Below are 27,636 nucleotides of genomic sequence, written 5' to 3'. Positions count from 1 at the left end.
CTTATTCATGCTTACCTGGTCCTTTCTGACTTCTGATGTGGTTTCCAGGTAATGGTAAGTGAGGATGTGGGCTCCCTAAGCAAATGTAATTCTGAGTGTCAGAGGAGCCTGTACCTCCGCACACAAACACCCTAATATGACTGGTGTGGAGATGCTCTCAATAGTGCAGTGGAGGCCTACGCCACTTCTGGCATTGACCTGCAGGGAGGTTGGGCTGACCCTGCAGCAGGTGATGAGTCTCATGCTGGTTCCTACCCTTAGCAGCCCAACCCTGGGACTGCATGTTCCTCAGGACATGGTGTTCTCATGGCCCTGTGTATCCGAGACTTACCTGAACAAGGTCTCCAAGGAGGCCCTCATCTGAAATCAAGCATCTCTTTCTTTCTTTTTTATTGAAGGGGGCCACAAGCTATGTCGCTGGAAATGTGTCCAAATCTGAACATTCCCCAGGGGCAGGAGCGAGCCTTGGTGCACCCACTCACCTGTCCTTACTGACAGAGTCACCCACAGGCCTGGCACCAGCTGCTGCCACAGGCTCTGTGGAAGGCTTCGAGGCGCCAAAGGAGTTGGGGGTACTGGGGTCCAGGGGCAGCAGCTGCGCATCACTATGAGAGGAGAGCATGGTGCCTGCCAGGGAGCCCGAGAGTGGGATGCTATTGAAGAATGCCGTGGAGAAGTCCCTGTCGTCAAGAACAAAAGCCAGCCTCAGATACCAGGCACCACATCAAGTACTTTATACATTCTCAGTAACTCTTTTCTGGATCCAAAGGCAATGTATTTTCATGGAAGAAATTTGTGAAGTTACAGAAAAGTGGAAGGAAAAATCAAATCACTTCATACAGGATGTTTAATTGAATCTAAGGTAAAATGGCACTTTATGTACTACTGAGGAAGAAAAAAAGTATTACCAAATATAACTGTCAGCTGCCACTGATTATAAGATGTACCCTGATCTCAGGGATATTAAAATGTGCAAACGTATGTGTCAGAACTAATGCAGCATGCAGAGTGGGTCTCCCTCTCATTACAGCCATATGGGTGTGCCATCATCTACCTAACCAGCCTCTACTGAGGGGCGACCGTGCTGTGCCCCACCTCTTTCTGTAGGGGACACTGCTGCAACAGGAAGCAAGATGCTACAGTGCTAACGCTGAGCCCTGGGTAGGCCAACCCGCCCAGGCCTCACTTCTCTACATGTACAAGCTCTGGACCCCTGGGCACTTCAGCCACTCTGGGCTTCAGTTTCCTACCTGCAGAACAGAGAGTGGCAGGACCCTCCCCATGAGGTCACGGTCAGGACTCAAGTAGTCAGTGTAGTACACACTTAGAACACATAGTAGCTGCTCAAAGGTGCTCACTATCACAACTGTCAGCATACCTGCTGTTCCACATATTACACGGGATAAATCCCTGGAAGGGGAACTGCAGCAGTGTAACAGTCACTGATGAATTTTGGTAAAGGGTTTTATAGTGCCCTCCTTCGAGGTTTAAATTATAAGCAGTGTCTGAATGTCCACTTCCCCAGACTCTCACCACAGTTTTATCAAATCTCTTGACACTTGACAATCTGATGAAAAATTGTACCTTACTCGAGTTTTAATTTACCATTATTTTAATAGGAGGTTGAAATCTTTTCATATAGAAGGATCTGATTTCCTTTTTTGGTGAACTATTTGTTCATATCCTTCCTATTCTGTTCTCTTTGGTTAGTGGTCTTTATTAGTGACTGTAATACCTATTTATACTTGAAAAAATTCCTTATATGAGCAGTAAGTGTTTTCCCCAGGATACTGTGTTTTGGCTTTTAATGGTACAATTTTCCTTGCCCTCAATATGTTATTTTTGTGTAGTCTAAATTTTGTACCACTTGTAGAGAAGACTTTTTTTTTACCTCTATGATCTTCTTTTTATGAACTCTTCTAAAATGTTAAATACCAAAGAAATTAAACAAAAAAGCTAAAAAAAGAATCTCTGAGCTGTTCAGGACTAAGTAATTCTACGTTGTGAGGTAGGGCTCCAAGCCTGTTTCCAAAGGGTAGGTGGTCCTGATTCCCATTTTTGGATTAGCTGATGCTTCATCACTGATGCAAAATTTCCGTAAATACTTGGGCTTATTTCTGGGTTTCTGCTGTACCCCACTGCTCTGTCTAGTCATGTGTCAGTACCTCACAATTTTAGTTATTATGGGTTATAAGTTTTAATTTCTAGTGGGGCTACTTTCTACGATTAATTTTCTTCTTCAGAAATATTCCAGCTATTCCTTTCTAATTTTCTGTGTAAGTTTAGAAACAGCTCATCTGATTCTGGAAACTCCTGTGGTTATTGGTATTGGCTCATGTTACATTCATAGGTTGACAGAGATCCGTCATCTTTATTGTTGAGTCATGTTAGCTAATAAATGGTGTGCATGTCTAGTTATTTCTTTGAATTGTCTTCTAGGTCTCTCAGTAGGATTTAAAATTTTTTCTTCATAAACATCTTCTACAGTTCCTCTTCCATTCTAGGTATTGCATTTGTGTAAGTGATTTCTTCCTCTCTATCTTCTAAAGGTAGTTGGTGCTACTTGATCTAATTATGTTGGTTGTATCCAGTCATCTATTGTCTTCTTTCATAGCCTATGGCAGTTTTTCCAGTTGACTCTTGTAGATCGTATCATCTTTAAGTAATGGTACACTTTACCACCTCCTTTCCAACTTACTCTTTCTCTTGATTAATTGTATGGTTTGAGACCTCTACAACAATGTTAAATTACAGCCATGAAAGTATACATTTCTTGAGTTTTTCAATTTAATTTGAAATAAGGTAGTTTATCAACTTAAGGAAGCATCCATTTATTCCTATTTAACTTAATTTTAAATCGGAACACTGAATTTAATAAAACGCCTCTTAAGTATCTTAAGATGTCTATACAATTTAATCCTTTTGATCTTTTGACATATAGAAGGCAAATTAAGTTTCCCAAAATGTGAACCACCTCGCCTCTCTGAAATGAGCCTTCCTTGGTCATACTGTTTTGCCATTTTAACACATTGGAAGGTTCTGTTTGTCTCTATTTTATTTGCACTGACATTCAGAAAGGAGACTGATCAGGAATTTACTCTGTTCTATCTTTGCCCCATTTTGATGTAAATATTGTGTTTATTTTGAAAAAGATTTTGCAAGGTTTCCTTCTTTTTCTACACACTAGAGAATTTTCAATAGTATTAGAATGATCTGTTCCTTAAAAAAGTTTGTTACAATTTCCCTGTGAAGGCTTCTAAGTCTGGTGGCTTTTGGTAGTCTAGCTCTTTGACAGTGTCCTCTATATTCCTTCTATAATTCATTTGTATAGATTTTTTTCAGTTTCGGTAATTTTATTTTCTTCATTCATTTATTTGAAGCAGTTCAGCAAAGAAGTTTTCATCCTTTTGATTTATATCTGTGATTATTTCTACTTTAAATACTTGTGCTTTTTCTTCTCTTTCTTGATTAGCTGAGCTAATAACTGCCTATGCCATTGCTATTTGTTTTAACATTGGAGTCAGGAGGGCAAAAAAGCCTGTAAGACCAAAAAAATCGAGTCTGGTGCCAGAAATATGCACCCTGTGGTGGAAAGCTGGCTCAAGGCCAGGCAGGAAGCCAACTGCCACCTCTGCCTCCGCACCAGGTGAGGCCTGCAAGTATCGCTGAACAGAAGTGCCACCATCACCATCACCACCACCTCTATGATCCTCACTCCCACAGGCCCTGCACTCTTCAAAGCAGTCACATACTTGTCTTATTTTGCCCTAATAAAATGTAGATGGGTGCCATTACCCACTGTAGGTGCACAGCGGGTAAAAGACTTGGTCAAAGGAAAACCTCTCTTGGGAGGAGTTAGGAGGCCTGATTCTGGCTCCATCTGGTCAGGCCTCTGTCCTCTAAGGCCTAAGAGCCCATGTACCTAACATGCGGAGGTTGGATCAGCACATCATATGACTGAAGGTCTCGTCAGACTTCAAGGAAGATTTGGAACAGCTCATGGATGAACAATTGCAAAGTGCAGAGGACAACCTGTGTGTGTGGTACCCTGAGCAGACTGTCTGGATGAGTATAAAACCCAGGGTGAATCACCTTGACAGTGGGGGTCTGCTTCCTTTAGACAGGACCTTACCATCCTTTGAATCAACACACATTGTTTTGGGGGGAATGAACAATACAAAGGCAAGCCCTAATACAGATGCTGACAGGACAGCAAATGGTGACTGAGTCCACCTATTCCTTCTCTGATGCCTCAGAGAAATGTGCCTTAAGCCCTGCCCTCAACCCAGCAGTGCCACTTGTGGGAAGTACCCTGTGGTGGCAATCACAGGTGTGCTCAACGATTCATTTATCATCACACAACAGTGGGCAAAAACTATGAGTCCATAGTTTTTAGCTAAGGGGCTGGTTAAGTAAATCATGGTACTGTCACAGGCTGGGAACCTGGACAATCAGCAAGCCAATGCTTCAGAGGACTATTTATTAAAATGGATATAAGGTCAAGATACAGGGACAAGTGGGGAAAAAAAACTGGAAATACATAACCAAAATATTAACAGTGATTACATCTGAGAGACTGGATTATGAGTAATGTTTATGTCCTTCTTAGGGCTTTTACTATTTTTAAAAATGTGCAAATTTTCTTTTCATAATAAGAAAATGCTTTAATGGGAAAAAAGACACAGGAAAATATCAGTCTGACTTCTCTGCCTGGTGTCTTCAGTGCCTCACAATCAGTGAAGCAGGGCTAGCTGTGTGGACATGCTGGCACTGCAAAGGTGCCCTTGTCTGCCAGCCTGTCGCAGGATCCTCTCAACCCGCCTGCAGCACAAGTCAGGTGTGCATAGGGGCTCTGTGGGGAGCTGGGCTCAACAATCTCACTTCAAGATTCTATGGGTCAGATTGACCAAGAAGCTTGCAAAGACCCTGATTATGAAAGTGTTAATTGGTGAAAGGATAGAGGAAGACCTCCCCAGAGAAGGCCACAGAAAGCTCCATGAGTGAATGAATACCCGGTGTCCAGCTGTGCTATGCAGAGAGGTGTGATTCTTCTCCGACCATCTGCCGTCCGAGTCTCAACTTGTTTCTTCAAAAGATTCTGGCAAAGTAGAGTGACATAAAAGAATGGAAAAGTTTCTGCCAACTACCTCCAAATATCAAAAAGTAAGATTTCTAAGGAAATGAATTCTACTTTCCTTTTATGGCTTTCCTGGTCCACTTAAACTAAGCTACTGAATCAAATAGCAAGTGTTTTTATCAGGGTATATCCTCAACTTCCTGTACAGTAAAGCATCCAGGACAGAAGTTCCTAGTTAGATTCAGCAGCTCTCTAGCACCAGTACTGCAGGCATGGAAGGTCACCGGGTCACAAGCATGTGTCAGGCTGGCCACCCCTGCCCAGCAGCCATGGGTCTCGATGAGGGAACTAACGAATAAGAGCTGCACTACGAGCCACACTCTTGTCCCTAAGCTATGACTAGCCAGCTGTCTTTCATCAGAATCCTTTCTTCCATGGAAGGCTTATAACCAAGGGTTCCCAGTCATATACTGCCTGCATCACCTGGGGAGACTGTCACCCTGCACAAGCGCTCAGACGTGGTTTAAGCTCCCAAGGTGATCCAACATTTCCTGCTCTGCTCCTGCCCCATCTCCAGCCCCACCCCCCGTGAGACACGGGCTTCCACAGGGAAAGTGGGGAGCCCACAGGTGTCTCCTAAGGGCAGTGAGTTTCTCCCACTGTTCTCTGTATCTAGAATTACCTAGAATTGCCTAGAAAGGCTGCAAGTGAGGTTGAGAAGTTCCTACAAGAGATAACCTCTACAGCTCCTTGGGACAAAGAGGCCTTTGATAAAGGTGCCTCAGGCCCATTACTACCTCATGCGGTTGATGGCAGTGGGGTCAGGCAGCCCCAAGCTGGTTTATCTCTGGGTCCTGTCTACATACAGCACATACCACCACCCCACCACTCGTGTCCCTGCCCTGCTCCCCTGGCCCTTCTCTGGGCATGGGTCTGTGCCCAGGCTGTGGCCTCACCTTCCTGATGTCCTCCAGACTCTCCCCATTGACAACGCCAGCGACCGAGGCAGCAGCGCCTGTCTCTCTCGCCGAGGTGCCCTTCTGGTCTGGTTGCTGGTGCTGCCTGCGCTGGTACTTGAGCATCTCAGGGTTCTCGATAACAGCTGTGGAGAGCTGGGCCTCAGTCATGATGGCCAAACTCTTGCCATAGGTGGATTGGTGAATACGGCTCTAAGGGAAGTGGAAAGAAGTGCAACAAACTGGCTGTGAGCAGTACCATGGTGGATGCTGCCTACCAGCGGGCCAGCTGCATGCCGGCCCTCCCGGCTCTGGGAATGGAAAGGGCCCTGAGAGGGTCCCAGGTGCCAGCTCTCCGCTGCCACCCACTTCGTTCTGCCTGTTGCTGATTAGATGACCCTGAAGAAGTCTTACACCCTCCCCAGATACCCTCCTGTGTATCTATAGCTGGGAATGAGAGTGAATGGGTAACTGACAAGAAAACACATAGCTGGTGTAAGGCTGAGGGCACTGATGGGAAGAGCAAGCACATCGGACACTGATGACGTGTGGAAGTTCCCGGCTGTTGCCCCCTGCCAACCTGAAAAATGTGCCTTGGGCTAGCCAATCCTCGCACCGCTGTAAATCTAAGCTCTGCCTCCCCCTACCTTCTTGAAAATCTCGCTGCCTGTCTGCTTACGCGTGAATTCCCCAGCCTCCATTTCTATAGACTGGGGAAATCTCGCCCGGGTGTTTGCATTCAAATAAACTACCTGGCCCTTTGTTGCCTCTCTTCGCCTGCTTATTTCGGCTGGAATTTATCTTACAGCTGGTGCAGAATAAATGGCAACAGACAGTCAAATGTTAACTTCTGGCTCTTAAATCACTCCAAGGACCCCAAACACGTTTTGGGGATCAGATATTAAAACCCAGAGTCTGCTTTCCCTGCTCTTGTGGGCGGCTCTCAGTCCCTTGGGGTTGGAGGGTGCCATGGGGCTGCTAACAGTGCCCCTAACAGTAAGGGAAGGTCTGGCCCAGCAGAGCTGGGGAAACCCTTCTCTGTCACCACCCCAATGCATCCTGACCTTCTAAGTAGGGCCCCTCTCTCCATCTTGCCAGGTCTCGTCACTCCTTTGCTACAAGCCAGACAGGTGTCCCCAGAGGAGCAGACTCACACAAAGAGGTCAGGATGGCATGCTCCTCACAGCAAAGGACGCTAGGCAGGGGAGGTGGCCCCTCAGGACCGGCTCCTGCAGGCCAGTGTGCCTGCCTACAGCCAGGGACCTTCCTCTCTGCCCTTTTGCTCCTGCCACCTCTCCCCTGAATCCCTCCCTTGGAATCTCAAGGCAGAATTCAGAATTTGGCTGATGTTTCCCTAGTGTTCCTCAAACACGAGGTCTCTGCCTATTGTCTGGGAAATGGTGAGCTCTTATATGTGCTCCCACTTCGACTCTCCAAGGGGTGTGCAGCGATCCTGGGTTACCCTATGACCCTGACAAGGCGGAAAGATCTAAGGCCCCCGAGACACTCGTCCCTTCTGACTGTCGGGCATTCAGGCCCTGTTCCAGTGTTGTCAACAAGGCAGACTCCTACCCTTAAGAGGTATATATCATAGTGGGGGTCCACACAGTAGCTTAAGAGGGCATCTACCAGCAATCACATCACTAAGGGGAGAGCTGCCCACCTGCTCAGCTATCACAGGCTCAAATGAATATATTCCACTGAGTGTTGGCAAAGACCTATTTGTAGAAATTGCTTTCTAAACCAATGGTAGGTTCCCGATGCCGTTGAGGAAGTGCACAAGGGCTGCCCTGTCCTGGGCAGAGCACAGAGAAAAGGCCTGGCCCAGAAGCCCCTAGTTCATGCTCCATTCTCACCTAAGGGTCATGTACGGTCTCAGCGAAGGGCCATACTATCTTCTGAAGCTTAGTTACCTCATCAATGAAAGGAGTAAGCCCTTAAAGGGTTTTTGTGTAATTTAACTGGATATGTGCAAAATGCATGACCCAGAGTCTGGCACACAGTAAGTGCTAAGAAACGACCAATATTACTATTATAGTTGCTGGTCCTGGCAATTATGTCAGTATAAGAAATGGGGATAGTGATGTGAGCAGGGACCCTCTCCCACTCTCTCCCAGGGTGAAAACCTCCCAGTTTGTGGCTAATCATGAGCTCAAGGGGATGCCCAAAGTTGTTTTATTCTTAATTCCAGAACTGATTTCTGACATGAATAGAGACTAATTTTTAAGTTTCTCTATTTTATAAAGGAGAGAGATATCAAAATCTACAGAAGCAAACCCCCAAATACCTTAAGAAACAATGTGTCTATGTCACAGGAAGACGGTCCTATCAAAGGGGCCTCCCAGCGCTGCCATGGCTACTTCTGTGGCCCCGCAGCACACAGGCCGCTGGTCAGCAGCGGGTTTGCTCTCCTACCTTTTCCTCCTCGCTCAGTGGGTCTCCAAGCTCGTCCTGGGAGAAATCTAGGAACGCCACTGAGCCATCCATGGAGCACACCAGGATGCCCAGCCCATTCAGAGTCCTGAAAGAGACAGCTGTCAGCAGCCTGGAAGCAAGCGCTCACCCACGCCTCAGGGCTGGCTCAGGAGGGCGGCAAGGCAGGGCTCTAGGCAGATGCCCGTCACCCTGGCTCCCTCCTGGGCAGGGTGGGGGTAGGGATGGAGGAAATGGAATGTTCAAAAAGGTTCTACTGACCTTTGGTTCTAAGCACATGTACAAAGTATCTCTCACCATGTGCTTTTTAAGAATTTCATTTTTATTTATTTTTGAAACCTTTCTAAAAAATATGAGGGAGAGCACATCTAAATGAGGTCACAGAGAAGCAGAAAATGTGTCTCATGTCTGTGCTAACAGGGCCATGCGATGGCAGAGAGTGAAGTGGGACCGGATCACAGCGCTCTCCGGTCCCAGCACCCGTTTGTCTGGGAAGGTATTCTACAGGGGCAAATCCCAATGGAGCCGTGTGCACAGCTGCAGGCACGCCCCAAACAGCAGGCTCAGATGCCCTTTCCTGGACCATGTGTAAAACAGTGCCCTGGGGGTCTGCTCCTGTCACTACCCTTGGGTGGGCCCCCAGCGGCCTGACCCTAATCACGTCCAGGAGGCCTCATGTTCCAATGCGTGGCTTCTACTTTCTGAGCCCATTACATCTAACAGAAATCCATCTTACCAGGAAATATCCATGATGGACTTGTCAAACAGCTCATGGATGACAACCAGAGGCCGTTTCAAACATGTGAGCTGGAAGGAAAGGAGCAGCTAAGGTTAAGAAATGAATGGAAACCACTTTTTGTCCACTCAGCCCAGTCCTAGAAGTGTTAGCCCAGGTTTTGGTTGACACAGAGGGCACAGTCAATTCTATTTAACCAGTAACCACCAAGATCCCAAACTGTGAAACCAGAGCCTGCCAAACATATGCAAACTAGAGTGGCCCCTGCCTGAAGGGCTTGCTGTGACTGGCAGGGGGATGGCTCTACACGCAACTGGCAATGGGGAAGGGGGTTCTGGAAGGCTCATGGCCTGAGCAGAGAAGGCCTACAGACAAGGCATGAGGCAGCTAGAGCAGCTTCCAGGACAGGAGAACAGCCTCAGAGAAAATCCAGTACATCTTCTCTGGGCCCAGGGAGTTCTGGCACACATTCATGCAAGGCTTGGAGTAAGTAACTGCCACATACATCCACAGGCTTGTTCTACAGTGTGCGCAGACAGTTCAGAAACGCACAAAAACAGTTTATGCTGCTTTTAATCCAGACCCAAAGTTAACCATTATTAATGCTTTGATGAAATATTTCCTCTTGGTCTATCTTGTGCAAAGGTTTACCTTTTTAACTAAGGCACAAGGTGCACCTACTTTCAATTTTATGAACAGTGAGAATATCATTAAATATCCTATAAAAGCCTGTCTTTGATGACTGTGTGACATTCACCATGTGCAACCTCATTATCTAGTCACTGATGCCAGGCCGTGTGTTATCTCCACGTTCCCACGGCCTCCCACAGTGGCAGCCGTCTCTCATTTGCTAGTATCTGACCATTCTGCTGACAAGTCCTGGGGCCACAGGGCAGCCGACTGGTGGAAACACACTTCTGCAGAGGAGGACATCCTGGGACCACCCTCGTCCTAAGGAGGGGGCTGGAGTCTGAGCCATGGAATCTGTAAGAAGACTCTTGCCCCTACCCTGATTCCACATCCAGAAAAAAACAACTCTGTCCCTCCTTCCAAAAAATGTGTCTACAGACCCCTAAAAAATCTAGAACCCGTGTGAACACCTGACCACAGCATTCTAAAAACATGAGCACATAATCAGTAGCATTTTGTCTAAAGCACCATGAACAGGGCCCCAGACCAGAAGAACATGCCTGAAAATGCCTCTCGTGGCACAGTGTTTGGGTGCTGGAATGGGTGTTATGTGAATATTAGGCCTGAAAAAATCACAACGTGCACAGCAATTGATTTCTCCCTGACTGACAAACAACTGTAACAATGAAGCCAGAGGATGACCTTCAAATCTACAACTACAGATCCACTCTGCTTATGGGGAAATTGAAAGCCGTTGTTAAATGCAACAGCAAAGGTGAATCTGGAAAGCACCACGCCGAATGAGAGCAACACGACACACAGGAAAGTAAACACTGCACGCTCTGTTTACATGAAGCTCAGAAACAGGAGAAACTCATCAATGTGACGAATGTTGTTAAGAGTGGCAACCTTGGAAGAGGCAACTGGGGACTGGCAGGGACAGGAGGTGTTCTGGGCGGCGGTCACACTGGCATGAATGCATGAACAAGGCTCTGAGCTGTACTGCACACTTCGGGCGAACACACTCACGTAGGTTAAATGGCGATACCAAGGCTGGTTTAAAAGGGAGCAAACACAATGTGCTGAACCTGGCACTGCCCAGCGAGGCTGCTCCCAGGGTCTGGGCACAAGAGCTGCTCCGGCTGGGGGTTAGGCCCTCTCCTAGCTGCGTGCAGGCCCCCCTTAGGCATGTGCTCCCCCCAGGGCAATGGCGGGGCTGCTCCAGGCGCAGGGCGGAGGTGCCCACCGAGCACGACCAGAGCAGGGTCCCCGCCCCCCCGGGCCTCCCTTCAGGGCAGAGGGCTCCTGGGGGGCTCACCCAGACGGACAGGGAGCGGTCCTTGCTGCCCACCGCACAGCAGCAGTAGGGGCAGCTGGGCTTCGCGGAGCTCCCATTCTTCTGTTTCTTTTTGAAGATTTTTGGGTTGAATTTCTAAAGCCAAATAACAAAAGTGAAAATGATTAATCGAGCATCAAGTATGCACCCCGTGCCTTGTATGAGAAACGCATTCCGGGGCTGGCTCGTAGGTGGGGGCCCCAGACACTCCCCCAGCCTGACTGCATCTCCATGACTTCCGAGGAGGCATCCTGCTGAGGCTGAAGGAGGAGCAGAGGCCAAAAGGCACGTGTGAGCCACCGGGTGAGTGAGCGGCCAGACGCGGGTGTGACGCCGGCTTTCCCAACTTGCCATGTCTGGGCCTGCCGCCAGGCTGACGGTGTGAGCGCTACCGAAGCCGGCTCTCTGAATTCCCGCTGGCCGGGCAGGGCGAGCACCAGGACTGCAGGGACGGAGTCGGTCATGGGGACGGCCAGGAGAGGCCCGCTCCATGAATCCACCCCCAGCACTGTGCTCGCTGCTCCCAGGCTGCACTGCCTCGTGGGGCCAGGGATGACGGCCGAGTCATGCTGGGTTGGCCCAGGGGCTGCCTCCAGTGTCACCTGGGTGTTGCTTTTAGAAAGGCTGGATGCACACACTGAGCTCCCTGCCACCTCCCTGGACTGAAAGGGGTGGGAGCAGTAGGGTCGGAATCCTCCAGTCAGGACAGGCGGGACGGGCCTGGGGCCCGGTGGCCCAGAGGGGTTCTAATCCCAGCAGGCAGGCAGGGATGGGCAGGAGAGAGATGAGAGAACATGGAGGCCGGAGGTGTGCACCCTGGCTCGAGTCCCTGCTACCACTGGGCCTGCTGCAAGGCCCCAGCTGCCAACTCCCAGCGCTGCCGTTACAGCGGCCGGGAGGGCCACGCAAGAGCAAGCAATGTGCTGACCAGGAAACATGTCGGTAACAAGGTCCTGGATTCAAACAAAATCCTACATGGACTCCCATACAAAAAATTAAAGAAACAATATTTCATTTGTATGAATTTTAAGTCACAGTATATGATATTTATCATCAGTTTAAACAATGAGAAGGATGAGCCCACTGATGAAGATAAAAGTTGTGATCAGGGTCCTGGGGGTCCTTCCCCTTTACCAACCTTAGCCTTCCAATCTCTACTTTGTTTGGCTGCCCAGGCCTGGAAAATCCTGGTTCTCACAGATTGTCTGCAACTAGTCCACGGCTTGCCTCGGGCACTCTCTAACACCCTTCAGTTCAAGTCATCCAGCATAAAAGGAGTGGCCTAATACCCTTTTGAGACTGAAAGATTAACAGAAGCCCATACTGGGCATGTGTGCCCTCCACACTGCAATCAGGTGGGCAGCTCCAGATGCAGGACAAGTGCTCCAGGTGACCCACTGCACGGCTTGCAGCTACGACTGGCCACTGCTGCCGGGACATGGGAACAAGCACACGCTCAGCAGGACCACCATGCTTGAGTACCTATGAGCTGCCCCAAAGGTGCGAAGGCTAGGGCTACGCTGTTCCCAATCACAGGCTGATTCTGGTGATGCTCACTCATCATGCTAAAGTTTGCTTCTTAAATGGGTATGTGATCTATTTTGTAAAATTAGTTTTTCAATACTGAAACAGAAGTAACATGAAACAAAAACGAGGCATGCGTTGAATCTTGGAGCCTACCACTCCACTCCCTCAAGGGACCCAGCCTTGGGGAGGTACTGCCAGCAACTGGCCAGCCTGAGGCTGAGCATACTCACCACAACGGTCACAGCCTTCCGGTGGCCGACAAAGTCCATGTTGGTCTTCCAGCCCTCCCTCTCGATGATCTGGGCGGTGGGGCCGGAGTTGTTCATGGCGTGGGCAGACACCAGGTAGTGCCCATCAGGTGACCAGCTGAGCCGCAGCACATGGGTTGTCCCCCCACACTGCAAGAAACATCTGTGCTTAAAAGAGCTCAAAGGCCAACTCTGTGACCAAACTCTGGCCTCAAGAATAAAACTGAACTCAACTTAGAGAAGTATGATGGTGGGACAATGTACACCCAGGCCTAGCTACACTGATAGCTGTTAACTCCCGTCCCCCCAGGGGACCCAACAAGGAAGGCGGTGTTGGCTGAGATCAGGCGCTGCAACATCCTACACGTTCCCCAGGACGTGAGCCTGGAATGGGGGTGCCAGCCCTGACGGTGCCACAGGCCGCCTCTTCCGGCTGTCAGTCCTGTGTGGTAGCTGCTGCCCCCTTTCTCCTGTCCAGCACCAGTTAGCCCTCCCCACCCCCTGCGGCCTGCACAGCCCTCACCACCGTGGAGAAAGAGCCCTTCTGACCCTCAGGGGGCTGTTCCTGTGATGCAGTCTGTGACCAGGTGCCACCAGCTGCTCTCTTGTGCCTGTCTCCTCACCGGAAGCCTGGTGAAGCTACTAGCAAGGGAGAAGAGGCTTGTAAAGTCTGTGTAAACCATAAAACGCACAGTGGAAAGGCTCTGTTCCCCTGGTCTGGCCTGAGGGCTGGGGCAGGGCATTCCTCCACATTGTCCCTCCTGCAAAGTGAGATGATTTGGGCCAAAAGTCAGAGCCCTGAAGCTCCAGGTTGGTCCAGGGTAGCCCTAAAGACTTAAGAGCAAAGATCTTCGTCCCAGAGGAAGGCAGGAAAAGGCAAAGCTTATAGTGACGCACCTGCCTCAACCTCCAGGCAGGCCACAGACTGAGGCAGGCCAGGCCTAACCAGGGCTGCAGAGTGCTGCCAGCTCCCGCTAGGGTCCCAAACACTCCTGCCCCGCTTCCCACAGCTGCCCCCAGGAGACCAGCTTTGGGACCCTTGCTGCCTGACAGCTGGAGCCGAGGAACTGGGGTGAGGGCCCGCACCCCCTGCACCGGCTGCAGTCAAAGATGGCAGGACTAAGCAAGGTGAATACCAGTGCTAATGTGTCGAGTTCAGGAGCTGCTGTTGGTTTGGGGAGAACTGAATACATGATCCCCACTTCCCCCCACAGCCAGCCTTGACCTAGTCAAGTGGCTATCCTTCCTGCAAAATGTCACTGTGTCCCTTCCTCTGAGAAGCCATCTCTGTGATCCCTCCTAGGCCATTTCTGCCAAGCCTCACCAACTCCATCACCAGGCTCACAAGTGACGTGAGTGTGTCTTTCCCACCCAGCTCTAAGCTTCAATGGAAAGACTCCACCTCTATCTACTTTCACGTCCTGTACCCAGTACTGCCTTACACACAGTAGGCACTTAAGAAATGTCCAATGAATAACAGTGACCTTGAGCTCTGATCGCCTATGAAATGAGAACTCAGGTAAAGGAAGAGACAGTAAAATACTACCCAAGAAACTACAGTTTGACCCCTCCTTGAAAACCATACTACTGACTCTACCAAAGAGAGAAGCTGGCCGGCCTGCAGTCAGTGAGCAAAGCCACGGCACAGTCAGGAAAACACACAAGGGGGCTCGGCCCTCCCTGCTCAGCTGCGCCCCTCGTGAGGAGGCGCAGCACGTGGTGAGAAAGTTTCATCCACGACTGTGGCAGCTAGCTGTGTGGCACAATGGTGTGCAGGTTCCTCTAAGGTTTTCTTCAGCTTTAAAACTTATCAATCCTTTCACTTCAAAGCTGGACATTTAAAGTACCTGAAAAATGAAAGATTTTCATCATCTAACTCTTTGGGCCAGAGCCCCCGCCAGAGAACCCTGACGGGTGCGCTCAGAAAGTGGGGCCTCCTCTGAGCACGGAGGCCAGGAACGCCGCTGACTGAGCTCCTGGGCCGCATCATTACCTCATCGAAAGGCTTGGTGATGCTGGTCTCCAACTGCCAGTCCAGTGTCCTCCACACCTTCAGGCTGCGGTCGTCAGCTTGAGAGGCAATGTATTTACCAACAGGGTCCCAAGTTAGTCCCTTTACTAAGCCAGAGTGACCTCTCAGAGTAGCCAGAATTTCTGTGAAGAAAGTGAGAGATTGGAAAGGCGTCAGCTGGGAGGAACTCCTGACTCTCTACGGAAATGTGACCTGCAATAAACAGGCTACAAAATGGCTGGCTTGGAGAAGCGGCTTCAGGAAGCCTCCCTGGGCACAGGCAGTCATCCCTCAAACCAATCCCCACTGTGGAGACAGCAGCTTGAAGAGCAGCCACACCAGGAGGCAGGCACGGTGTTTTCCCATCGGCCATGCCCAACACTGTAAGTTGAGGCTGCATGTGCCCCCCAGGGACCCGCAACCAGGGGCCCAGGCTTGGGCCAGAGCCAAATTCTGCCTCTGTCTGGTCAGCAGTTGGCAGCCCTGCCCACAGTCTCCCTGTCCAGACAGAAGCTCACACCCACCTGGGCTGACTTCAGCACCTCTGATGTGAGCCTCCCCGGAAACTCCCCAGTAAGGAGCAGGCCAGACAGCTTGGGGTGGGTGCGTGCTAGTGAGCTCTCTGTAAGGCAGTGCTGAGGACACAGGTGTGTGAGGCAGCACCTCACTGAGATCTGTAACCCACATGCCACCTGGGCCTCTAAATCCGGTCCTCTGTGGCCAGGCTGAATGTCCCTGCATGTGCTGCCAGCTTACAAAGGAAGAGAACGACTGGATCAACTGCATGGGTGATGCTTTTTAGCCCATGAGGAAATATACCTCAGATACCAAGCACGAATGTGGCAAGCACCCTGTTAGTCATAAATGGCAGCACTGTGATGTGCTAGGCCAGCTGTCATTATTTTAAACACATTAATAAGAAAAATTCATTTTTGGCAAAACTGGATGTCAACCTGCACCTGCTCAAGGGCCTCACAGAAGAGATGGCAAGTGAGCTGAGGCCAGGGCCCAAAGGTGGGAGGCTGAGCCCTGAAGGGCACATGTGGGGGTGCCGGACACCCTTGTGCATGTGACAGCACAGCCCATGTGCAGGCAAGCCGGGTACAAGCTGGGCGAGGCCCCCAACACCAGCTGTCAACACACCTCCCTTATGGTGGTGGCACATCCACACAAGCACTGTTACTTTTTTTAACACAAACTTCTAAAACCTTCAACAAATGTAACTGAGGAAGAAAAAAGAACTGAGTCACCAAGACACACGAATCTCCGTCCACTGTGAGATACCTGCTGCCACCAGGTTAAGGGGACCTGCGCCCACCCCACCCCAGACACCAACAGGCAGTGCTCTGCTGAGTGGCCCATTCCAGTCAGAGGGAGCCCAGACCTGGGAACTTGACAGCGTTCCAAATGACGACAGTGTTGTCCACACTGCACGAGGCCAGCCAGGCGTCATGGGGAGACCATGCGACGTCCATCACATCTGGAAGACAGGGGGCTGGCAGTGAGTCTCCTATCTGACCTGCAGACTGAGTGAGGGGGCACTGAGCACCACCCTGCCTGCCAGCAGTCCCAGCAGTCCCTGGCATTCTCATGACCTGGGACCAACAGAACTAGACTTAAAAAAAAAAACAATCTGAAAAGCTTCCCCACTAAAGTGTTTCCGTCGGTCGTAACATCTGAAGCATCTAACAGACCCTGCTCCAGTCCTTTCACAGGTGAAGCAACTGAGGGCCGGCTGAGAGCTGGGTGCCTCGTGGTACCACCCCCATGTATCAGAACTGCGGCTCTGCCAGCCTGCAGGGCCTGTGGCCTCGAGCTGGCTCCCTGAGCCCACTCCTCTTGCTTCTCTAGTCCTAAATAGGCCTCCCTTGGAGAGCCCTTTAAGCACTGGCAGTAGGGCACTCCGTAGATGCCCGGCACATGGCCAGAGCTCAGGAGCCGCTCACTAACCGGGTGAGCGGGATGCCATCTCCAGGCCCTCCTCCTTACGAATTGGATCTCAACTCCAAGACCCTGCCAGAGCACCCCTTCCCTAAGGAGCCCCTAAACAGAACAATCATGCTCATTTCTTTCAGACTCAGTTCTCTTCAGTAAGATGCAGATAAAAAGCCAGAAACCTATCCTCAGCAGGTTATTGTGAGGATTCACTGTGAGAAACGGCTGTCGCACGATGCCAGGCACACACCAAGGATTGACAGAGGCCAGCTGGGATGACGACGGTGCCTGTGCTCATCTGTCTCACCCTCCAGCTGTGACGGACATGGTTAGTCTTACCAATTTTCTAACTCAGTGCCTGGCGCACTGCTAGGTGTACATACTGTGTACACAGCTGGTGAGGCAAAGAAACAGAAACCCCGCAGCAAGTTAACAGCTACCTAGTCCTTTCCTCATAGGATTTCTAAAAAGCATAGCAGAATATTCAAAATTTCTACTGTTCTTTTTTCTGTTTATTTTTTTTAATCTTCAGGGACAGCTAGACACTGGCTGCCCACACTGGGCGTCACACTGCGTGGGCCCTGACAGACGGTGGGAGCTTCAGGCTCCTTTCGTTTGCTCTGCGTTTCTTGTTGCTGAGAGCGCTCGTGAGCACAGACAGACCTGACTTAAGCATGAACTTTCACTGACTCTGGTTTTCATGCTCGCAAGCATGTGCATGTATGTCACTCTACACATTCTGGATTATTCCTCCGAGGCTGATACCCCAAAGTGGGAATACCTGAACATTCTTACGAGTCTGGATTCTCCTAACACTACAGACTGCTTTTTAAAACCTCGGTGACTTCACACTTCTACAAGCAGAATGTTGATTTCAAAAATCCCCATTGGCTTGAGGATTACGATTTTTTTCCCTTCTGACAAATTTACTAGGTACATTTTTATATTTTAATTTTACTTTAATTAGTAGTGAAAGTGAAGATGTTTTGTATCTGTCTGTCTCCTTGGACTACGTTGCTCCTACCTTCTGTCTGTTGGGAGGTTTTGTGTGCTGTGAGTTTAAAGAGTATGAATGCAGCGCTACGGACAGGAGAACAGGAATCTCCTTCAGCGCCCAGGAGGGGCAGACATGTGAACACCAGACTGCACTGTGACCTAAGTCCCACAGCAGAGACCTGTCAGCCAGAAATCCAGAAAGGAGGTGTGCTTAGCAATTCCATGGACTATGGATAATACAGGCATTAGCCACAATTTCTGTCAGTTTATCTTTCTATACTGTAGAAGATTTACATAGTAAAGTCTGTTATTCTCCTTTGTGACATTTTTCATTGCCAGTTAACTTTGAAAAATCCCCTCTGCTAGAGGTTTGATAAATGTTCAGTTCTGTTTTCTCCTGCTTTAATTATTTAGGATGTTTCTGTTTTTAGTATCTGGAATTTACTTTGGTGTATGCTGTATTTAGGAGGCTCTAAATTACTTTCTCCTCACTCACAAACTGCTGAGTGTGCACTCCACCTCAGGTGGGGAACAATTCTTTCTTTCCATAACTGATAAGGAATGCCTCCTTCACAGTACACCAAGCTCTTAGGGGCACTGCAGCTGCTTTCCATGTTGTTGGTTTCACCCCCAGATCTGTTTCAATCACTGTGGCTTTGAATGATTTATTTATTTTATTTTTTTATTTTTTATTAAGGTATGATTGATATACACTCTCATGAAGGTTTCAAATGAAAAAACAATGTGGTTACTACATTTACCCATATTATCAAGTCCCCACCCATACCCCAATGCAGTCACTGTCCATCAGGGCAGCAAGTTGCCAGAGGTCCACCATGTCCCTTCTCTGTGATACACTGTTCTCCCCGTGATCCCCCACACCATGTATACTAAACATAATACCCCTCAGTCCCCTTCTCCCTCCCTCCCCACCTGCCCTCCCACACCCCTCCCCTTTGGTAACTGCTAGTTCATTCTCGGAGTCTGTGAGTCTGCTGCCATTTTGTTCCTTCAGTTTTGCCTCATTGTTATACTCCACAAATGAGGGAAATCATTTGGCATTTGTCTTTCTCCACCTGGCTAATTTCACTGAGCATAATGTCCTCCAGCTCCATCCATGTTGTTGCAAATGGCAGGATTTGTTCCTTTCTTATGGCTGAATAATATTCCATTGTGCATATGTACCTCATCTTCTTTATCCATTCATCTACAGATGGGACACTTAGGTTGCTTCCATATCTTGGCTATTGTAAAAAGTGCTGTGATGAACATAGGGGTGCATATGTTTTTTTGAATCTGAGAAGTTGTATTCTTTGGGTATATTCCAAGGAGTGGGATTCCAGGGTCAAATGGTATTTCTATTTTTAAGTTTTTTGAGGAACCTCCATACTGCTTTCCATAATGGTTGAACTAGCTTACATTCCCACCATCAGAGTAGGAGGGTTCCCCTTTCTCCGCATCCTCACCAACATTTGTTGTTCTTAGTCTTTTCAATGATGGCCATCTTTACTGGTGTGAGGTGGTATCTCACTGTGGTTTTAACTTGCATTTCCCTGATGATTAGTGATGAGGAGTATCTTTTCATGTGTCTGTTGGCCATCTGGATTTCTTCTTTGGAGAACCATCTCTTCATATCCTCTGCCCATTTGAAAATCAGGTTATTTGCTTTTTGGGTGCTGAGGTGTGTAAGTTCTTTATATATTTTGGATGTGAACCCCTTGTCGGATATGTCATTTACAAATATATTCTCCCATACTGTAGGATGCCTTTTTGTTTTGTTGATGTCCTTTGCTGTGAAAAACTTTTTAGTTTGATGTAGTCCTATGAGTTCACTTTTGCTTTTGTTTCCCTTTCTCAAGGAGATGGGTTCAGGAAGAAGTTGTTCATGCTTATATTCAGATGTTTGCCTATGTTGTCTTCTAAGAGTTTTATGGTTTCATGACTTACATGCAAGTCTTTAATCCATTTCGAGTTTACTTTTGTGTACGGGGTTAAACAATCCAGTTTCATTCTCTTGCATGTAGCTGTCCAGTTTGGCCAACTCCAGCTGTTGAAGAGGCTGTCATTTCCCCATTGTATGTCCATGGCTCCTTTGTCATATATTAATTGACCATATATGGTTGGGTTTATATCAGGGCTCTCTAGTCTGTTCCATTGGTCTATGGGTCTGTTCTTGTGCCAGTACCAAATTATCGTGATTACTGTGGCTTTGTAGTAGAGCTTGAAGTTAGGGAGCGTAATTCCCCGTTTTATTCTTCCTTCTCAGGATTGCTTTGGCTATTCGAGGTCTTTTGTGGTTTCATATGAATTTTAGGACGATTTTCTCTAGTTTGTTGAAGAATGCTGTTGGTATTTTGATAAGAATTGCATTGAATCTATAGATTGCTTTAGGCAGGATGGCCATTTTGACAATATTAATTCTTCCTATCCATGAGCATGGGATGTGTTTCCATTTATTGGTATCTTCTCTAATTTCTCTCATGAGTGTCTTGCAGTTTTTAGAGTATAGGTCTTTCACTTCCTTGGTTAGGTTTATTCCTAGGTATTTTATTGTTTTTGATGTAATTGTGAATGGAATTGTTTTCCCGATTTCTCTCTCTGCTAGTTCATTGCTAGTGTATAGGAATGCCACAGATTTCTGTGTATTAATTTTGTATACTGCAACTTTGCTGAATTCAGGTATTAGATCTAGAAGTTTTGGAGTGGATTCTTTAGGGTTTTTTATGTACAATATAATGTCATCTGCAAACAGGGACAGTTTAACTTCTTCCTTGCCAATCTGGATGCCTTTTATTTCTTTGTGTTGTCTGACTGCCGTGGCTAGGACCTCCAGTACTATGTTGAATAGAAGTGGGGAGAGTGGGCATCCTTGTCTTGTTCCTGATCTTAAAGGAAAAGCTTTCAGCTTCTCGCTGTTAAGTATCATGTTGGCTGTGGGTTTGTCATATATGTTCTTTATTATGTTAAGGTACTTGCCCTCTATACCCATTTTGTTGAGAGTTTCTATCATGAATGGATGCTGAATTTTGTCAAATGCTTTTTCAGCATCTATAGAGATGATTATGTGGTTTTTGTCCTTTTTGCTGATGTGGTGGATGATATTGATGGATTTTCGAATGTTGTACCATCTTTGCATCCCTGGCATAAATCCAACTTGATCATGATGGATGATCTTTTTGATGTATTTTTGAATTCGGTTTGCTAATATTTTGTTGAGTATTTTTGCATCTATGTTCATCAGGGATATTGGTCTGTAATTTTCTTTTTTTGTGGTATCTTTGCCTGGTTTTGGTATTAGAGTGATGCTGGCCTCATAGAATCACTTCATAGAATGAGTTTGGAAGTATTCCCTCTTCTACTCTTCGGAAAACTTTAAGGAGGATGGGTATTAGGTCTTCACTAAATGTTTGATAAAATTCAGAGGTGAAGCCATCTAGTCCAGGAGTTTTGTTCTTAGGTAGGATTTTGATTACCAGTTCAATTTTGTTGCTGGTAATTGGTCTGTTCAGATTTTCTGTTTCTTCCTTGGTCAGCCTTGGAAGGTTGTATTTTTCTAGAAAGTTGTCCATTTCTTCTAGGTTATCCAGTTTGTTAGCATATAATTTTTCATTGTATTCTCTAATAATTTTTTTGTATTTCTGTGGTGTCCGTAGTGATTTTTCCTTTCTCATTTCTGATTCTGTTTGTGTGTGTAGACTCTCTTTTTTTCTTGATAAGTCTGGCTAGGGGTTTATCTATTTTGTTTATTTTCTCGAAGAACCAGCTCTTGCTCTCATTGAATCTTTCTATTGTTTTATTCTTCTCAATTTTATTTATTTCTGCTCTAATCTTTATTATGTGCTGACTTCTACTGACTTTGGGCCTCATTTGTTGTTCTTTTTCTAGTTTCATTAATTGTGAATTTAGACTGCTTATATGGCATTGTTCTTCTTGCAATATACTTTCCTCTGAGCATGGCCTTGGCTGTGTCCCACAGATTTTGTGGTGTTGAATTATTGTGGTCATTTGTCTCCATATATTGCTTGATCTCTGTTTTTATTTGGTCATTGATCCATTGGTTATTTAGGAGCATGTTGTGAAGCCTCCATGTGTTTGTGGGATTTTTCATTTTCTTTGTGTAATTTATTTCTAGTTTCATAGCTTTGTGATCTGAGGAACTCGTTGGTACAATTTCAATATTTTTTAATTTACTGAGACTCTTTTTGTGGGCTAGTATGTGGTCTATTCTTGAAAATGTTCCGTGTGCACTTGAGAAGAATGCGTATTCTGTTGCTTTTGGGTGTAGAGTTCTGTAGATGTCTGTTAGGTCCATCTGTTCTATTGTGTTGTTCCGTGCCTTTGTCTCCTTACTTATCTTCTGTCTGGTTGATCTGTCCTTCAGAGTGAGTGGAGTGTTGAAGTCTCTTAGAATGAATGCATTGCATTCTATTTCCCCTTTTAATTCTGTTAGTATTTGTTTCACATATGTGGGTGCTCCTGTGTTGGGAGCATAGATATTTATAATGGTTATATCTTCTTGTTGGATTGACCCCTTTATCATTATGTAATGTCCTTCTTTGTCTCTTGTGACTTTCTGTGTTTTGAAGTCTATTTTGTCTGATGCAAGTATTGCAACTCCTGCTTTTTTCTCTCTGTTAGTTGCATGAAATATCTTTTTCCATCCCTTCACTTTTAGTCTGTGTATGTCTTTGGGTTTAAAGTGAGTCTCTTGCAGGCAGCATATAGATGGGTCTTGTTTTTTTATCCATTCAGTGTATTTTGTGTATTTTGTGTATTTTGATTGGTGAATTCAGTCCATTTACATTTAGGGTGATTATTGATAGGTATGTACTTATTGCCATTGCAGGCTTTAGATTCGTGGTTACGAAAGGTTCAAGGTTAATTTCCTTACTATCTAAGAGTCTAACTTAACTCACTTAATATGCTGTTACAAACACAATCTAAAGGTTCTTTTCTTTTTCTCCTCCTTTTTCTTCCTCCTCCATTCTTTATATATTAGGTATCATATCCTGTATTCTTTGTCTTTCCCTTGATTGACTTTGGGGATAGTTAATTTAATTTTGCATTTACTAAGTAATTAGCTGTTCTACTTTCTTTACTGTGGTTATTACCTCTGGTGACAGCTATTCAACCTTAGGAACACTTCCATCTATAGCAGTCCCTCCAAAATAGACTGTAGAGATGGTTTGTGGGAGGTAAATTCTCTCAGCTTTTGCTTATCTGGAAACTGTTTAATCCCTCCTTCAGATTCAGATGATGATCTTGCCGGATAAAGTAATCTTGGTTCCAGGCCCTTCTGCTTCATTGCATTAGATACATCATGCCACTCCCTTCTGGCCTGTAAGGTTTCTGCTGAGAAGTCTGATGTTAGCCTGATGGGCTTTCCTTTCTATGTGATCTTATTTCTTTCTCTGGCTGCTTTTAACAGTCTGTCCTTATCCTTGATCTTTGCCAATTTTTTACTACATGTTTTGGTGTTGTCTTCCTTGGGTCCCTTGTGTTGGGAGATCTGTGGATTTCCATGGCCTCAGACACTATCTCCTTCCCCAGACTGGGGAAGTTTTCAGCAACTACCTCCTCAAAGACACTTTCTATCCCTTTCTCTCTCTCTTCTTCTTCTGGTAACCCTGTAATGCGAATATTGTTCCGTTTGGATTGGTCACAGTTCTCTCAATGTTCTTTCATTTTAGAGATCCTTTTTTCTCTCTGTGCCTCAGCTTCTTTGTATTCCTCTTCTCTAGTTTCTATTTCATTTATCGTCTCCTCCACCGTATCCAGCCTGTTTTTAATACCCTCCATCGTGCTCTTCAACGATTGGATCTCCGACCTGAATTCATTCCTGAGTTCTTGGATATCTTTTCGTACCTCTATTAGTATGTTGAGGATTTTTATTTTGAACTCCCTTTCAGGAAGAGTTATGAGGTCCATATCATCTTTCTCCAGAGTTATATTAATTTTACTCTGGAGCAGGTTCCTTTGGCCTTTCATGTTTGTATACGGCGCCCTCTAGTGCTCAGAAGCTGTAGTCTCTGGAGCTGCTCAGCCCCTGAAGCAAAGTCGGGGTTCGCAGGGGAGCAGTATTGGTGCCTGGGGGGAGGCAAGAGATATTGCCCACCTCCCATCTGCTGTGCCTGTCTCCACTGCCTGAGCCGGTGGGCCGTGCACACAGGTATAAGCTTTTGTCCCAGAGCAGCCAGATATAGATCTCTGCTTTCCACAAGCAGCTGGGATCTCAGTCTCTCCAGGAACTCTGCCTGTATTAACTTTCCAACCCCATAATCATGCGAGTATCATGAAAGCACCATGAAATGTAGGTTTGTGCTCCCAGAGCAGATCTCCAGAGCTAGGTATTCAGCAGTCCCAGGCCTTCCACTCTCTCCCTGCTCCGTTTCTCTTCCTCCCGCTGGTGAGCTGGGGTGGGGGAAGGGCTCGGGTCCTGCCTGGCCACAGCTTTGGTATGTTACCCTGTTCCATGAGGTCTGCTCTTTTCTCCAGGTGTGTGCAGTCTGGCGCTGTCCTCTTTCCTGTTGCTCTCTCAGGATTAGTTGCGCCAACTATATTTTCTAATTGTATCCAGTTTTAGGAGGAAGCCTCTATCTCTCCTCTCACACTGCCATCTTTAATCCTGTGAATGATTTCTTTCACAGCCTGACTTATCATTCCAGATGCCTTTTGGAGTCACTGCTGAGTTATGCAATAAATCCACACATGACAACATTTTCTCCCCAAACCCCAGACGGAAGAAAGCCAGTCTTCAGACTATACCGTTTCTCTCTCCATCCCATAGCACATCTACACACTTGAAAAGTTAGAGATCCTCCCTGCACTTGAAGAGTTAAGTTTGTGGTCAAAGTCATTCCAGCCAACACTCCCGTCACCATTCTTCGTGATTCCAAGATGCCTCCTCTAACACCCAAGGCTCCTGGATCCTTAAAATTCTCTTCCTCCTCCAATGACCCTGGCATCCACTACCTCAGCCTTTCATTCCCTGACAAGTCACTGCAACCCATTCTCGACGCCAACCCTCCCCCACTCCTGCCATCAACTCGGTGCTTCCAGCTCACGCTCAGCTCCAGTGGGTCTGTCAGGCTCCTTGGCCCCCTGGCACCATAGGACTCCCACTGTCTACTGTCTCCCTGTCTGGCTTGCAGTTCGCCCTTCACAGCTCCACTGCTGCCCTCTGCTCATCTCCTATGTCTTCGCAGGCACATGACAAAGCCCAGCATGGTCTAGTCCAGCTCTGTCCTCCCCTTCATCTTTCTTGAGGACCCTCCAATTTGGCTTCAACCCAACACGGCCACCAGCAGCGTCCATGCCGTGACCAATGGCCAATCCTCCACCCTCACCTGACCTTGAGACAAGGGAGGCTGCTCGCTCTCTTCTCCTTCAAAAGCTCTTGCCACTATCTGAACTAGTCTTTCCATCTCAGCCTCTTTTGCTGGTTCCTCATCAATGCTAGCCCCAAGGCTCTGCCCCTGTTTTCTGTTCCTACCCACACTTCTCACCCATGCCCAACTCACATACCCAAGTGCCTACACTGGCAAGTCCTCTTATATTGCTGCTTAGGCAATGCAAACATGTCCAAAACCCCTTCTAAACATTTTTCCCAGCAAACGTTTTCTGTCTTGCCCACACACAACCGCATCCTTGCCACCATCCCATCCTGATTTTTCTGCTTGTCTCACACCCCGTATGCCGTCCTCCAGGAAATCTGCACCTGACGTTTCCTGATTTCCATCGTTCTGACCCAGGTCCAAACTGCCATCATTTCTCACCTAGGTTATGAGCAGCCTCCTCGCTGGTCTCTTGGGTGCAGCCCTTAGCCCCCCACAGTATGGACTCCACACAGCTGCCACAGGCCTCCTCAGTCCTCTGCTCACTCGGAGATGGCCCATCCCTGCTCTCCTGCCCTCTGCCCTCCCTCTGTCCTAGCCCTACTGGTTCCCTGAACACACTAAGCGCCTGTCTATGCTCCAGGGCTGTGGCCCTGGCTGTTCCCTCCACCTGGAGAGCTCCTTGGATGTCCCCACAGTTGTCCCCTAAACTTTATCTGGTCTCCCCTTGGACGTCACCTTCTCTGCCTGGCCCTCCTTGAGAACCCTGCCTTATTTTGCTTCTTGGCACTTATCTTTAGTATCTTACATGACTAGTCATTGTCTGTCCCTCTTAAAAAGAACGTAAACTCCCTAAGGATAGAAGAGTACATGGAACATGTCAGGTGCTCAATCATAGATATTAATTTGGGAAAAAAATAATGTCTTTATTTTATTCATTCTTTCCATTTATGAAGTGGTCTTTTATATTTTTCAAAAAAAGTTTGTGGTTTAAATCTTAGAAATCTCATTTATTTCTTGGTAAGATTATTTCTGGGCATTTACAATTTTTGACCTTACTGTGTAAGGATTCTCCTTTCATTATTATTCTAATTGGTTATTCTTAGTGAAAGATAAATAATTAAACATTTTCCTCTATGACACACATCCAATGACTCATTTTCATTAGTCCTAAGTGCTTTTCAATGTTATAAGTTCTATGCACTCATTCCTTTAGGTTTGTTGATATACAACAATGCCATACTCATATCGTCTCACTTTTGTATTGTTTGCCACTGTGTCTACCTTCTTTTGATTTATTTAATTCTAATGCAGAAATTCCAAAGTAACAAACGAAGTGACAGCACCCATCTTTGTCTTTCCTTGATATAAATAAGGCTTGATTGTGAACTATATTTGCCATTGGTTTGGAAAAGATATAGAACTCCATCATGTTACAGAAATAGCTTTCTATGGCCATTTTCACAAAAGCATTATTTTTAGGAATTGATGCTGAATTATCTAAGATGACTCTGGCTTTTCATACTTAACCTCCTAGTATATTAAGTTATATTGTTAGATTGCCTTTATATAAAACTCTTCCATTATATTTAGTCAAAATAGTTTTCAAATGTTATTAAATACATTAGTATTCAGATTTTTCTATCTTTATTCATATTTGTTTTGCTTTTGTTTCATTTTTATTTTCATTAAGCTTTGGAATTGGAAACCCAGAGTTAAAGTTTCTTTTGAAAAATAAATGTTTCTAAGTTCTGGATTAATTGTCTTAAAAGCTTGAAACAACACATCAATGTACTTTAGGATCAGGAATCATTTCTGAAGGCAGCTTCCAATTTCTTCATTGGTTACTATTTTGTTCAGATTTTCCTAACCCTATGGTATCAATTTTGAAAATTTAAATTTTCTAGAAATTTATATTTCTTTACTACTATGTTTTTTTGGGTTAGTGATAATTTTTTCCTTAGGTTAAATGTTTTCCTAGACCTTTTACTTCTAGTTTTGTCTAGGTTTCCTCTTCTAACCCCTTGATTAAATATGCCAAGTATATGTTTTTCACACTTTGCTTTCAAATACTCAGTGCTTTCTATTCATTTAATTTCTGCTTTGTAACTGACTTGTTCATTGCAAATGGTCCTGCCCACACCTGCTACAAGGGCCACTGAAGAAGGAGTGGCAGGTACCCCTGCTGAGGGTGGACAACCCCCCTCCTGGCAAAGGAGAGCCCTGGAGTGGGAGGCCAGGAGAGAGGTCAAGGTTAGGGCTCAGCCTGAGTCTAAGGTCAGAGGCCCCATAAAAGTTGTCCTTGAAGCCCCACGCCACACCTGAACATCCTCACAGACACTTTCTCTGAGTTCCAGAGAAGCCCAGGCTGTGAGCTCACTAGACTCAACTGTGAGCAGCTGAAAATAAGTAAGGGT

At 46.6% G+C, this 27,636-nt stretch overlaps 1 protein-coding gene across 7 annotated transcripts in view; it reads right to left on the bottom strand.

Annotated features, from left to right (window-relative positions):
* LOC130680744 (protein HIRA) overlaps positions 1-27,636 on the bottom strand; it is a 98,329-nt gene that overhangs the window by 46,119 nt on the left and 24,574 nt on the right. For all 7 annotated transcript variants that reach the window (XM_057492010.1, XM_057492011.1, XM_057492012.1 and 4 more), the window contains 9 exons: positions 16,339-16,434; positions 14,937-15,097; positions 12,926-13,093; positions 11,151-11,264; positions 9,203-9,273; positions 8,449-8,554; positions 6,034-6,246; positions 5,013-5,098; positions 483-680 (listed from right to left, as the gene is read on the bottom strand). In XM_057492010.1, coding sequence (XP_057347993.1) covers positions 483-680; positions 5,013-5,098; positions 6,034-6,246; positions 8,449-8,554; positions 9,203-9,273; positions 11,151-11,264; positions 12,926-13,093; positions 14,937-15,097; positions 16,339-16,434 — 1,213 coding nt within the window. The remainder of the gene's footprint in view (positions 1-482; positions 681-5,012; positions 5,099-6,033; positions 6,247-8,448; positions 8,555-9,202; positions 9,274-11,150; positions 11,265-12,925; positions 13,094-14,936; positions 15,098-16,338; positions 16,435-27,636) is intronic.

The sequence above is a fragment of the Manis pentadactyla genome, chromosome 14, assembly GCF_030020395.1.
Source record: "Manis pentadactyla isolate mManPen7 chromosome 14, mManPen7.hap1, whole genome shotgun sequence".
Classification (NCBI taxonomy): Eukaryota; Metazoa; Chordata; class Mammalia; order Pholidota; family Manidae; genus Manis; species Manis pentadactyla.
Note: the sequence above shows the minus strand (reverse complement) of the source record. Positions and strands in the feature narration are given on the sequence as shown.